Source organism: Podarcis erhardii (assembly GCF_964252035.2).
Source record: "Podarcis erhardii genome assembly, chromosome: 13".
Lineage (NCBI taxonomy): Eukaryota > Metazoa > Chordata > Lepidosauria > Squamata > Lacertidae > Podarcis > Podarcis erhardii.
In genome coordinates, this window is record NC_138502.1 from 50407039 (window position 1) to 50421549 (window position 14511).

At 43.2% G+C, this 14511-nt stretch overlaps 1 protein-coding gene across 9 annotated transcripts in view; it reads right to left on the bottom strand.

The window, feature by feature from the left end:
- COBL (cordon-bleu WH2 repeat protein) overlaps positions 1 to 14511 on the bottom strand; it is a 105451-nt gene that overhangs the window by 65794 nt on the left and 25146 nt on the right. For 6 of the 9 annotated variants that reach the window (XM_081836251.1, XM_081836244.1, XM_081836243.1 and 3 more), the window contains exons 2-5: positions 9577 to 9783; positions 7725 to 7938; positions 4506 to 4734; positions 791 to 835 (exon numbers count right to left, since the gene is read on the bottom strand). In XM_081836251.1, coding sequence (XP_081692377.1) covers positions 791 to 835; positions 4506 to 4734; positions 7725 to 7938; positions 9577 to 9783 — 695 coding nt within the window. Of the gene's footprint in view, positions 1 to 790; positions 836 to 4505; positions 4735 to 7724; positions 7939 to 9576; positions 9784 to 10575; positions 10605 to 12165; positions 12188 to 14511 lie in introns of those variants that run through there. The other 3 variants (XM_081836250.1, XM_081836245.1, XM_081836246.1) reach the window with 3 other exon arrangements.

A 14511-nucleotide genomic window follows, 5' to 3' on the forward strand; every position in this document is an offset into this window, starting at 1 on the left:
CAGAGAAATTAACTAATTAAAAACTATTCCAAGCCAGCCCAGCCCAGTGGAACACTTGTGAAATTCATGTTACACGTGAACAACGTATGTACATCCTTTCCAGGCTCATGTTCCTTCCAAGTATCAGTTTATTTGATGGGATTTGTAATATTTTGTTTAACTAGAGTTGAATGACATAACCTTCCTAGTTCTGGAAAATTATTATTGCTGTGAAAGAACATTTCCTTCATGTTTTCAATATTTTTATAACCTTGCTGTTACACCTTGCTGTTTAAGATAGAGAAAGAAATCTGTTTTGCATTACTTTGGTCAGGGCACAGCCTGACTCCCTCCTTTGGAAATGTTTACAAAACTTTAGTTTATGGTTGCCATCAATTTTGATTTTAATTCATTTTATAATGTTTTATAATGTTGTACTGTTTTAGTGTTGTTAGCCGCCCTGAGCCCGGCTTCGGCTGGGGAGGGCGGGATATAAATAAAATTTATTATTATTATTATTATTATTACTTGTAGTGCGAGTGTTGTGTGAAGATGTGAGTAGTAGCTCTTACTCTAGGTGTGGGGAACCTGAGGCCCTCCAAATGTTTTTGGGTGGCAAATGCCATCTTCCTTGACCATTGGCCATGCTGGCCAGGGCTAATGGATGCTGGGAGTCCAACAGCATCTGCAAGGCCACGGACTCCTCACCCCAGTCTTACACAGTGAACCTCAATGCATTAATCATCCAAGCCATGCAGAAGAAGAAAAAAATAAAAGGGAAATTCTCTCTCCAAGTCTCATTATACAGTACCTCTATTGTTCAGAGAAGGTTCAGACTGAGCTTTTGATGAAAGAACTGGAAAGGACAGGAACAAAAAGGATGAAAAGGAATAATTAAAAGATGCAGAACATAAAGCCTGATTTGCTTTCATGCATGTCACAGGGCTGAGGCACTTTAACTAAATGCAGGTGCTCATCAACAACCAGGAAACTGCAGTTAAAGATAAAAAGATTCAGAGAATGACCCCATGTCCCATCAGAAGGACTCAATTCATTTTTCTTTTGGCGCTTGCCTTACAACTTCACTGAGGCTGCATTTTCCACCACCTTCCTCTTCTTCTTCATTGGCCTTTCCTGAGAGCCCTTTGATGCCCGAGTCCCAGCTGCCAGGTTTTGCCAGGGCAGTTTCTTTCACACGCTAGCTTCTGGAGGAACTACTTCTTCATGCAACAACACAGTGAAAGTATGGAATTTGCGACAAGATGCAGTGATGGCCACCAATTTGCCCAGTATTGAAGGGGGTTAGACAAATCCATGGAAGATAAGGTGATCAATAGCTACTAACCAACCCCAAAGTCAGGAAGTATACCAGTTGCTGCTGATCACAAGCAGGAGAGCGCTATAGGGCTCATGGCCTGCTTGTGGGCTGACCATTGGCATCTAACTGGCCCCTATGAAAAAAGGACGCTAGACAAGGCAGGCCTTTGGGGTGGACTGACCTAGGAGGGCTCTTCTTACGTTCGTTGTTCCTGCCATCCCCCTTTCTTCTTCCCGTTTCCCTTGAAAAGCCTACTTTCTGCAGTTGTGGGCAAGTTTGCAGACCTATTTCACAGTTAACTGCTTAAATTCAGTCAGAAGACTCTAAAAGATTTGCTTCCAGATGAAAGCAATCAGAGAGAAAACCGCTGCAATGTATAGTGGCTAAGAAATTGAGCTGTGAAGCAGGAAATCCCTACATTGAACTCAAGACACATGAAACCACTATCGGAGGCTGCAAGTTTAAGTGACAGAATTTGAGGGAGTTGAACTACTTGACCATTTTCCTTCTGACCATTTACCCACTTGAAATGGTACCATCGAATTGTTTTTTTCTCCAGCTGCGGAGGGGAAGAGATGGGTACCTTCATCTTTCCCCTCCAGGGTGGAAATGCAGGGAGTGACATTTTGAGAGGGAAAAAATGGCATTTAGGATTAAGATGGGAAACTGCATGGCATGGCCCCTTCCATCTCCAACCTCAACCACTCATCTGCAATATGGGGATAATTATACCAATCTCTTATACCCGGTGCTTTTTTCTGGGGGGGACGCAGGGGTATGCATACCCCTAAGCATTTTGTGAATCTTTGAACTTTTGTCCAGTTATGGTATTTATTTTTTCTGATTTGAACTATAAAATGGGGATTTTCTTGAATCAAAATGAGAGTACCTCTAAACATTTTTTTTTAAAAGAAAAAAGCACTGCTTGTACCTATCCATCTTGTAAAAATTATTGAAATAATGTGCGTGCTTTCAACACGCTAAATGCTAAGTATTATTATCACCACATATTAAACAGAATGAAAAAAAACCTGTTTCTAGGAAAGTTGGTTTCAAATCCTAGCTAAAGTCTGGGAGAAGTTTGAGGGCCTTCAGTTTTTAACAACAGCTATAGGAACCTAACTGACAGGACGTTGTTGACAACATGAGACAAAGACTGCAAACCATAAGGCTTATTGTAAAAGCACTTCATAAATTGAATGGAATGGCAAACCGGGGAGGGATTATAGATCAGAAGAAAATATCACAAGAAACTGTCATTTTTTTTCTAGTCTGCAGTTGTTATTTTTTCATTATTATGTCTCTCCCCACTGCCACATCTGAAGTGAATGGTGTATGATCACACAACAATAAGGTAATTAATTACATTATTAAATTTGAACACAACGAACCAAATAACATTTTTGTGGAATATGAACTGCAGCAGAATGGAAATGGTGCTGCATGTGATGGATAGAGGACAGAATGAGGAAAAATGCATTTTTACATTTGTGGTATAATGCTCCAAACCAGACAAAGATCTGGTGTCACTCACATGAAAGGCTGCTGTTTCCTTTCCTCCACTTTCCCTTTCCTGCCTCCTGTACCTAAAAGGGTAGATTTTATTTTTAAAACAGCTGTTTTGCGCAAGAGTAGTTCTTCGCTAAAGAGCTGTTTTAAATATAAACGTATCATGAATGTTCCTTCAGCAACTATCAGTGGAAAACAACGGGTGCCTCCTTTTCTTTGGGGCATGGAAACCAAACAAAAGTAGGACATGTGGCAATAGACAGCACCCAGCAAAACGTCACCATGTGTGTAAAAACAACAACACACACAATGTGCTTCACAGTTGGGTAACCTAATTTTACATTGGATATTTCACCCCTTATTGGACTGCCCAACGAGAGGGAAAATCCAAATTTAGTGGAGGGGAGGCTTGGATGAGGAGAGACAAACAGCTTCAAATCCACGTTAAACTCTAGTTCTGATGCACCCGTGCATTAAGAGATTCCCATTGTCATTCACATGCATGTTGTTTAGGCAATATTTAGCATCCTATATTCCATAGTTAGTTCCAGCTTCACCACAACCTCAGAGTTTAATGTCTGCCAGGGATAATGTGAAGAATCAAAGTCCTTGATTTGCCTGTTAACATGGAGTCTATGCAGTGGAAGCTACCATTCCATGTTCCAAACACCCATCTGGCAAGCAATATCATTCATGTAGAATGACGGAGCTGGAAGAGATATTGGAGATTGTCTAGTCCAACTCCTTGCCACAGGTAAAGCATTTCAAAATACATTTCCTTTCAGCCAATTATTTGAGACAATGGGCAGGCCAAAGACTAACTCTGTATTGGTGCCAGCACAATATTGAACATGGAGGCAATGTGCCATTGTGCACTACAGATGTGGAGCAGCCTTGTGGCAGGGCCAAGCTCTGAACAAAAATTACCAGTGGCACTCACTGTATGAAGGAGGCACTGCTAAGAGCAACTGCTAGTGGACCAAGGCCTTCACCTATAGAGTTCCATACCATCAAATCTGAAGGTCCCTGACAGTTCTACAATGGGCTTAGATACCATTTTGGGAAGACTGCAAAAGGTAAAGGGACCCCTGACCATTAGGTCCAGTCGTGACCGACTCTGGGCTTGCGGCGTTCATCTCGCTTTATTGGCCGAGGGAGCCGGCGTACAGCTTCTGGGTCATGTGGCCAGCATGACTAAGCCACTTCTGGTGAACCAGAGCAGCGCACGGAAACACCATTTACCTTCCCGCCGGAGCGGTATCTATTTATCTACTTGCACTGGCATGCTTTCGAACTGCTAGGTGGGCAGGAGCTGGGACCGAGCAACGGGAGCTCACCCCATCACAGGGATTCGAACTGCCGACCTTCTGATCGGCAAGTCCCAGGCTCTGTGGTTTAACCCACAGCGCCACCCGTGTCCTGCATACTACTACTACTACTAATAATAATGCCACAGCCCAAAATGGATGAGACACCCCCTCTTCTCTCTCTCTTTCTGCCACCTCTTTTTCTTTTCCTTGCTCTCTTTCTTTCTGCACATTCCCCACCGCTACTCTACATATCTCACAAGTGGTACTCTTTAAAAAACCCTATGCCTTTACAACCCCCAGCCTCACACCCACCAAAAAACCCCAATTAGTGCCATCTGCAAATATCAGTACAGTTTTCTCAGTGTACATTAATAAATGTATTGACTTACCTCTTTTCCTATCCCATGCATAGAGCTCCTTTATTCCCAGTTCATTCAATGACTTTGTAAGTTCCAGTTCTTCCCCAGTGAAGGTATCTCTCAGGAGGACAAGGCATTCCTGACTGACCTCACATTTCTCACAAATCACTGGGATGATACTTTGGAGAGGCACCTCGGGACTCACTCGGACCACTGCCTTTTGTGTCTTGAGATAGTTTACGACCAGCCTCACTGTTTTCTAGGGAAGCAAAATAGAAAAGGAAAGACTCTGTGAGCCACAGCTTCTCAGAAGGTGGTGCTTTTGCACTGCAGTTGCAAAATAGATTATGCATACTGGCAAGAGGCTTAAAGAAAAATCAAGGAGTGTCATATTCATTGCACAGGAATGGCATTACAGAGGCAGAACAGGATTCCTTAGAGCTTTCTCCGTGTAGGTATGCTTCAACACATTTTAATCGCTTATGAAATACCTGTATATGCAATGCTGAAAAACAAAATTATTGTGAAGCAGACAGCAGTTATTCAAATATTAGATTGAGAGAGAGTATATGAGCAATAATAGCCCTTGGACTCTAAGCAACTTGTCCGACAAGGTGGCCACAAGGCCTGTAGATGAGAACTGTCCAGTTGTTTCTATTATGGAACAAAGAATTAAAGGGTTGGAAGGGACCTAGGAGGTTGAGTCAACCCCTTCAGTGCAGGATCTGAAATGTTAGGATGAAGCTACTGTATTGTATTCCTTCAGTCTTTGCTTAAATACCTCCAGCATAGAGGGCTCCACCATTTTCATGGCAGTTGACTACTGTCAAACAGTAATTTCCTCCTAATGTTTAGCTGAAACGAGCTCCCTTGCAATTTCCACCAATTGGTCCCAAAGCAACAGGGGACAAGTCTGCTGGTTCTTCTGATTTGATTATTTTTGTACCTTAATACCAGGCTTTATATTATCTCTACTGAATTTCACATGCTGGCTTTGGCCAGCAGTTCCAGCCTGTAAAGATCATTCTGAATCTTGATTCTATCTTCTGTGCTGTCAACGATCGCTCCCAGCATTGTGTCATCTGCAGTTTCAGTTCCTGCACTAACCATACTTCCTCTAGAATGATACTTAACTCTTAATCTCCACCAGGTGGCAGAATTTTTCATTATGTTGCAATTTTGTCCATTTTACCTGCCTCCTTCCAAAATTCAGAAGTTATAATAAGGTTATAGAGATTAAATAGGAGTTTTTCCTCATCAGGACTCCTACAGTTTTCTATTAGAAAGACCTAAAAGCCAATGTTGTTGGCATCTGTCTGTCTGTCTATCTCTCTCTCTCAAGTGAGTATGCCTCCAGGGGTGGAGTCAAACCACTTCATTAGCAGTGACCTTCCTAGGGCACAAGCCTGGGCAGTGGGGATGGAGGTCCTGAGCTGCCCAGATGACACATTGGCCTTGCTGATGTGATCCAAAGGAAAGCAGAGCAGTATGTTTGGCACCAGCTTGGCTGCAGGAGTTGCTGGAAGGAGGCAGACAAGACACCACCCAACCATCTCCAATCCAGATATGTGTAGGGTTTACTCCTTAGCCTTTCTTCTCCTGAAGTTGTCCTGCAAGGCGGCAGAGGTTTAGGATCAGAGCTTCCCTTCTCCTAGAAGGGCTACCTTCCCAGCTGAATGAGCCCCATTTGCCCCTCATTTCCATCTACAGCTTTTGCAGAAACAGCCTTCTTGACTGTTGGACCCACTATTGGTCTTGTCTGCTCAATTCACCAAGCCTGTCTTTGCATGCAGGGGAAGTCCCTAACTCACTGGGGTTTGAGATCCATCAGCTATCCTCACTTGGTTTAGCTGGCCAGTCAAAGCTGTTTCCCAGGGTGTGGCCACTGTCACATGCTGACAGCTTCTAGGAGCCACAGGTGAGAGCTGAATGCAGGGTGGGGACCAAGGTAGCCTAACTACCCCAGGAGCATGATGTGCCCCCACCAGAATTACTACCCCTCCCCTAACACCCTAAGACCCCTTACAATACAAACAACAAAAGACAGTCCTGTTGTCAAACCAAGGCCTAACACAGCCTTGAACAACTCATCCTCCAATGAGAACCCAGACTTCTAGGAAACCAGGAGACCAGAAAGAGTCCACCCTCCCCGTCCATAAGATCCAGGGAGCGCTCTCACCAGGCCCACATCCAGGGAATGCCCAAGAGGAACCTCAGGGTGGATCTCTGCCTTGTCTGTGGCAAGGAAGTCCCTGTCTAAGCTGTACGGGGAGGGTAAACCACCTGTTAGTCCTTGAGAGAATCAGCATCAGAAACTGCAAGCTCAGACAGCTGGCCAGTAAAGGAGCATAGACTTGAGACCACAATGTCATCATGCTAGTCAACAGTATAGTGGTACCTCGGGTTAAGTACTTAATTCATTCCAGAGGTCCGTACTTAACCTGAAACTGTTCTGAACCTGAAGCACCACCTTAGCTAATGGGGCCTCCTGCTGCTGCCGTGCTGCTGGAGCACGATTTCTGTTCTCATCCTGAAGCAAAGTTCTTAACCTGAAGTACTATTTCTGGGTTAGTGGAGTCTGTAACCTGAAGCGTATGTAACCTGAGATACCACTGTAAAGGGCTCCTTAAGCATCTGGATTTGGACAGGGTCTGGAAGGCTACTCTTTATAAAACTTCAGTTGAAGTCTGCTAGTAGCTGGAACAACACATGCCTCTGAACTACTTACTCATGCAACCAGACTGCCCTGCAGTTGTCCTGCCCTCTGTGTGTACACACTCCTCCCCCTCTTAATTTTATCCTCACAACATTTCTGTGTGGTAGGCTTGGTTGAGAGACAGTGACAGGCCCAAAGTCACCCAGTGACTGAGTGGGAATTTGAACCCTGGTCTCCCAGGTCCCAGTCCAGCACCCTAACCACTACTCCACCTTGGCTCTGGATAGAAACCACATGGCCTTACAGACGTTGCTGGACTCCAACAACACCTGGAAGGCCACAGGTTCCTCAACCTTACTTACAAAATGACAATTCAACTCACAAAAGGCCATAGTCAACTCAAAATAAACCTGCAGTAACTACTTATTGCCATATACCCAGTCTCTACACTGGCTGTCTGTTAAGATTACCATTACATCGCAATAGTAAGCTCCATGCCAAGTTCAATACTGAACAGGTGGGGGGGGGGTGAGAGACTGTCATCAACATTTCTTGACATCTGGCAAAACAGTTATGCAGCAGAAAGTTCCAACCTCAGGAATTTTGGGCGGAGGAGGCCGCTTCGCCTTTCCTTCAGGAACCTTCTCCTTCAGAAGTATCTTCCATACATCCATTGCCCCTATCAAAGTGTTTGGCTTATAACTCAAAGTCTGTTGGGTCCCTGAAGACTGCAGCTCCAGGGTGTGATAGGCTGGATTTAAGTGGTACCGACTGCACAAGTCAACCAAGAGGTCCATCACAGCTTTACTGGAAGAGAAAACAGAAAAGGCTACTTAGAACCAGGTTTAATAGAACACAGAAGGGTTTTCACGCAGGTAGAGAGAGCAGATTGAAACCATATCCAGATAGTACACATACACATATATAAAAATCAACCTGGACTATTTCAAAATAGCCATGTTCTTCAAAACATCCATTGGGAAACTTTGTGCCTCTATTTGCTGACATGGGCATAGCCAGTGTTGAGCTCAAGGCAAGAAGCCCTGCACCTTTTCCTCATGGCCCGTTCGTCTTCACACCAGAACCACATCCACAGATCAGCTACTGAGTGGGTTGTAGGGATGGAGAGACAAGCTTGACTGCTCTCATCCATCAGCTGTGTGACGGCTCTTCACCATTAGCTATGAACAGGGATGGGCAAATCTACCAATTTCAGTTTCTCATCTTTCCAGTCTTAAATTCAGTTATCCACATTTCCATATCACATGGTTTATTTTATTTTTAAAAAATATCCTCATGAAAATTCATCAACATTTAATACAAATTTCTCATAATTATATGTATTTTTGCATGCAATTCTGCCTATATATTTTTTACAAAGCAGTTTTCTGTAACAATGCATTTTTGTATGTTATTGTCACTAATACATGGATTTTTAATGTACACTTTATCCCAGTACATGCATGTTTGTACATATTTCTCGGCTGCAGAACTTCATTGCAAAATTCAGAGAACTGCAAACTTTTAAGGATGCACTGAAGGATTGTATTGTGTCAGAAAGTGTGATAACTGGGAGGTTTGCCTTTAAATGAATCAAATTTCTGTCCCATCCCTAGAATGGAGGAGAACCCACCAAGCCTCAAGCCCTTCAGCCACTAAAGGAGGAGTCTGAGAGAAAACCCACACAATGGGAGATTTTGCTTTAAAACACCAACTGAATCGCAACTCAGCCACGAACCAAACCCAAAAAAGAAAGCCAATGCGAAGGACAGAGCCTCATGAAGCCTTGCCAGAATGTGGAAAGTGTAGAGAGCAGAGGCCCAAAATGTCCCCACCCACAAAGCCTCCACAACACCACTGGTGGTCATCTGGGTAGTGGAGATGCCTTCACAGTGGCAAACCCACCTTACCTAGGGGTTGGGGGAGTGAAGAGCACAAATGGGAAAGTCCTCCATGTGACCTCTGGGCAACGGCTAAGAGGCAATGGAGGCCTCTACATAACCTCCTTAATTCTTGGACATGTACTGGATTGCTCCACACCAATCATATAAAATGCTGGATAATAATTTGTTGTTCTCCCAACCTTTACTAGATTTCATCCAGTCTTAGTCTATCTGCTTTTCCTCAAGATGTTTGGGTGTGTGGAAGATGTGCCGCTTCCATGCATGTGCGTGATGTCATTTTGAGCGTCTGCGCATGCGCAAGCGGCGAAACCCGAAAGCGCTCAACCTGAAGCACATTCAACCTGAGGTATGACGGTATATGCATATAAATTAGCCTCTTTGCAAGCTGGATGAAATACATGTGCACTAAAAACACTGCTAGGTTATAAGGAGCAGGGGCAGGGAGGGAACATCTGAAAATGATTGCATTGTCTACATCTCTCCTCCTAAAAATAACATCAGTGGGTAGATACAAACTGTTTCAAATGCCTGAAAGCCTTACCTGCCATGCACAGTAGTTTTCTGTTCTTCTCCATCTGGAAAAACTACTATAAAGTCCATCGTCCTGTTAATCAGATTTTCCTTCATGTTTATCACACCCTGATCAGGCAGCGCTCCCAGGTCTGTAGGTAATTTGTGTTCATTATTAACTGTACAGGTGGCAGGAGTTTGGTTTGGTGGAGGTGGAGCACGAGCCTTCATTCTTCGTCTGAAAAAGAAAACAGTAGGACGTTGGTTTGTTACATGCACATGCTCCAAAAGAGCAGTCGATACCATCTGCCCAGGTGATAAACACCTGCTTCCTTTGGACAGTACAGTGGTGCCCCGCAAGACGAATGCCTCCAAGACGAAAAACCCGCTAGACGAAAGGGTTTTCCGTTTTGGAGGCACTTCGCAAAACGAATTTCCCTATGGGCTTGCTTCGCAAGACAAAATGTCTTGGAAGTTTTTCCGACTTTCCCCCCCTTTTCACCCCCTTTTTCTAAGCCGCTAAGCCGCTTATCCGCTAAGCTGATAAGCCGCTAAAAGCCGCTAAACCGCTAATAGAGCTAATCCGCTAAGCCGTCAATGGGCTTGCTTCGCAAGACGAAAAAACCGCTAGACGAAGAGAATCGCAGAACGGATTCTTTTCGTCTTGCGAGGCACCACTGTAACAGGATGTATTACTTAAGATTTTAGTGCTTCATAGCACACTTCCAGGACAGAGTAGTTAGTACCCTGTATGCCAAGGCAATCAGCCATTCAGGCCGTCACCAGACCTGGACCTGCAGTAAGCGGCCAGAGGCAGACACCCAGGGTCCCTTGGCAACCCACTCAGAAAAAAAAACAAAACACTTTACCACAATAACCACAATAGAAATTACTACATTTTAAGCAACCCAAGTACTCAAAGCGCCCAGAGTGAGGGTGAGACAATTTCAGTAGGGAAACTGGAGGGGGCCAGTTTCATCAACCTTTAAGTACACCTCTGCAAGAGGCCTAATAAGTCTTTGGATCATACCTTTCCAGCTTCATGCCATCTACGAGTCTTTTATAAAATGCTGAAAGCACAGAGCTGAGGACAGAGCCCTATGACTCAAGTCCTCCCTCTGGGCTGACACAGAACCATTAACAAACATTCCCTGGGTGTGGTTGTTCAACCAGCTGTAGTATCAACCTTACAAGTAGTATCGTCAAGCCCACATTCCAAAAATGCAATATAGTAAAAACTCAGACAGATGCAGCAGATAAAGCAGAGACTTCAGAGTTTGTCCTACGCCTTGCTGAAGTCCAGATATACCATGTTTGTGGCATTCCCATGATCTACCAAACAAATAACTCTCATCAAAAAAAGGAGGTAAGGTTGCCTGGGATGACTTCTCCTTCATAAACCTTCCATAGTTCCAGTTACAGATAGGTAGCCGTGTTGGTCTGCCATAGTCAAAACAAAATAAAAAAAATTCCTTCCAGTAGCACCTTAAAGACCAACTGTGTATCTGAAGAAGTGTGCATGCACACGAAATCTCATACCTAGAACTAACTTAGTTGGTCTTTAAGGTGCTACTGGAAGGAATTTTTTTTATTTTGTTCATAAACCTTGTAACCAAAGCTTTCTTTTCTGGATGATCATGAGGTACTTAACGATCTGCTCGAGAAATGTGGCCACTGTTGACATCAAGCAGTGATTTGTAATCCACCAGAGCCATTCCCCACCCTTTGATGAACAGGGGACAATATCTGCACACCTTCTCTGATCTCAAATATTCTCAAAAATTTCAAAAATATTCAGAATTCGCAAATATTACAAACAGCATCTCTGAAGTAAAACCTTCAAGCTCATTCAACTCCCTTGGGCTTAATTCATCTGACCCTAGACATGTGAATTTACTGAAAGTAGCTTGGTGTTTACTAACCATCTTCTTACCTATCTAGGCTGCAAATCCCTCCTCACATTGTTGGCTCTTGTTGTTTTAAATATAATTTTATTTTTCACTATTCATCCAAGAACAATACAAAACATCAAATAATACACAGTATAGTTCAGATTTAGTCTGCATCCATAATTTTCCCTTGTTAACTCAACAGGTGCTTCTACACGGTGCCAAGCATTGATAAAGGCAGTAGACCTCGCAAACTATTATTCAGGCAGGGAATATAACATAGTGCCAGCTTTCCACAAAATCACTCTCCAGTCCTTTAGCCTCTCCTATTTGTTCTGTAAGTTTTTATGTTACAGGTGCACTTATATTACAGAAATACATACCCTTCAATATTCCTTCTAACTCTGCAGTGATCCTTTATTTCTTCCCAGAGCCTACTCCATTTCATAGATCCTCCATTTGCCCTCTCTGCAAATAGTCCTCTAATTATATCCTCAATCTGCCTTTTTGCCCGTAGCCCAATTCACAGACATGGAAAAACTCAAGAGAAGTACACTTTTTATCTTTAATTGCATCTGCAAACTAGCCTGCCTGAAATCCACACTGCTCTCATTAATTTGCAACACCTCCTGAAGTGTTTACCTAAGAAACAGATTGACCCCATAATCCCTAAACAAAACTATATAAAAGATTTGCATAGCAAGTCACTTGCTACTAGACTATTATCTTACCTCTCAGAATAAGCTGCTTGGCAGAAAATGCAAGAATTGTTCCTCAAAACAAAAATAGCATGAATACAATCCCTAAGATTTATGAACACCGAGATCCTGGAATGTAAAAAGAGCCATACCCTTTGGACCAATAAGGATCTTAGTTATTTATTAATAAAGATCACTAACAATGTAACCTTGGCATACCAAAGCCCAACTAACAGACGGCACCCTGTCAAATGCTTTTCACAAAGCATGCTCATAGCCTTCATTTCCTCACATCAACTCTGTAAAGTGACATATATACAGTTTTGGTGAAAAGTGCAAGCCTAGGGTTTTCACCTTCAGCTTGTAAGCTGTATAAGACACAACAGAAACCTTACAGTGAGGTACTAAAGTACCTGGGTAAAGGTTCTCAACGTAACCTTAGAGAAAGTCTCTGGAAAGCAGCGCTACACTATGCGCAAGCTTGTTTGTCTGAACAGCATGAACACTCAAGAAATGCATGCATTCAGTAGTTTGATAAACTGCTTATACAGTACAGGGTTCCACTAGCATGAAAATATACAAAAGGAGTTTCCACAGGTGTGGCAGGTGAGAGTTCTGCTCCCATGCACTTCTGGTGTTAAAATTAAACCACATTATGTCTGCATGTTTGCCATGTTCATCTATAGTTTGGCCCCCAAACAGTATTTGGCTTAAAATCAGTCTGGGATGTGAATGGCAAGTTCCACTAGAAACACCCATTTCAGCTCCTTTCCCTTACTACCAAAATTGAGATGGCAGAATTAATGCAAAAAGAGCTCAGAGATGTTAGTTCTGGGCTTCCTATCTGAAAATGTCTACTGCCACATGGCAGAACTAGTTCTGGAATTTTGAAAAGAAGAGTTGTGCTGCTTTCAGAGGTGCATAAATCCATATTATTAAGTGGAGCAGTCACATGCATTAAGGGGTGCAAGTGAAATACTCATATGGGAATCCAATGACACCTTTAAAAAAAGATGTCATCACTTTTCTATCATCACCAGCTATCAAAATCTGTACAATGAATGATAATCTCACCTGAAAAATCTTATCTGAATTGTACTAAAGTGGCGCTGGGTAGAGAGTAAATTCCACTTAACATGATTTTGTAAACTGCTTTTGTTATCAAGCCTTGTCCTGCAATGTCCCTTCTGTTCCCTGCCTAGTAAGCTTGGACAACTGCTCAACGGTGCTCTGTGCCACACACACTGCCAACTTAGGCAGGACTGATCAGTCTCCCCTTTTGCATTTTCGCTCTCAGCCCCCCCCCCTATATTTTGAGCTGATTATTGTTAATGCCCAGTTCCTGCCACTCTCCCAACATGTTCCTTTTTCCTCACACGCTCTTAGCAGTCTTTGTGCGGGTGCGGAGATCATATAAATCTCAGTACATTTCAAACTGCTAATGAACCAAACATGCATCGCCAGTGAGGTAATGAAGTGTCCTGCTTTCACACAATAACCGTGTTGTTGCTGGAACATTATAATGAATAGATGCCTCGGCTGCTATTATTAGGAAATTCCACAGTTTGAATTCTAATGGGATTGGGGTTTCTTGTATTAAACGTTTGAGTGCCAGCTTTCATTTCAGGCTATATTATCCTCAAACTCTTAAAAAGATGTTTGCTGGAAGAAAAACACTGTCATGCCTAGCCCTGAGCTAGCACCAGGTACAGAATCCTTAGAGGACAGACTGGGCACCACACAGGTTGAGGGTCTTGAGGAGCAGGCAGGGGCCCCTGAGCCCAACGCTGATGGTCCCCTGGAGGGGCCCTTCGCATGGATACCTAGCGAGGAACCCCTGGAGCTCCCATTGCTGGAAACAACATAGGTCCCTAGCTTCAAGGTCCTGATTCTACCCACTCTCCTTTGCTGTTTTGTACCTTGCCACAAGCACACACACAAAACATACATGCATACATGTATGTGTGTGTGATCTTGATCTTGGACTGTTTCCTAATTTGTTTCTGGATTACATTTGGAACTAGATTGACTACATTTGATTTACATTTGGAATTAGATTGATTGGAACTGTGCTTGATCGTGGTTTGTTTGGACTGTGTTCCACTGGTTATCTCTGTCGTCACTGGTGAGTAGTTCGGCTTATATCGCCTGTAACTGGGATCCCTGCCTCTGAGGGCATCTCCTGGAGTGTTACAAACATTCCCAGAGAGAATAAGCATTATACATGCACACATTCACATTTACATACACTGCATTCGTAACGTCAGTGTACAAATATCTGATATTTCCTTACTAAACCAATGAAACAGAAACTGGCATGGAATGCACGCAATCACAACAGTTGTTATTCATTATTTTGCTAATGCTTGTACTGAACAA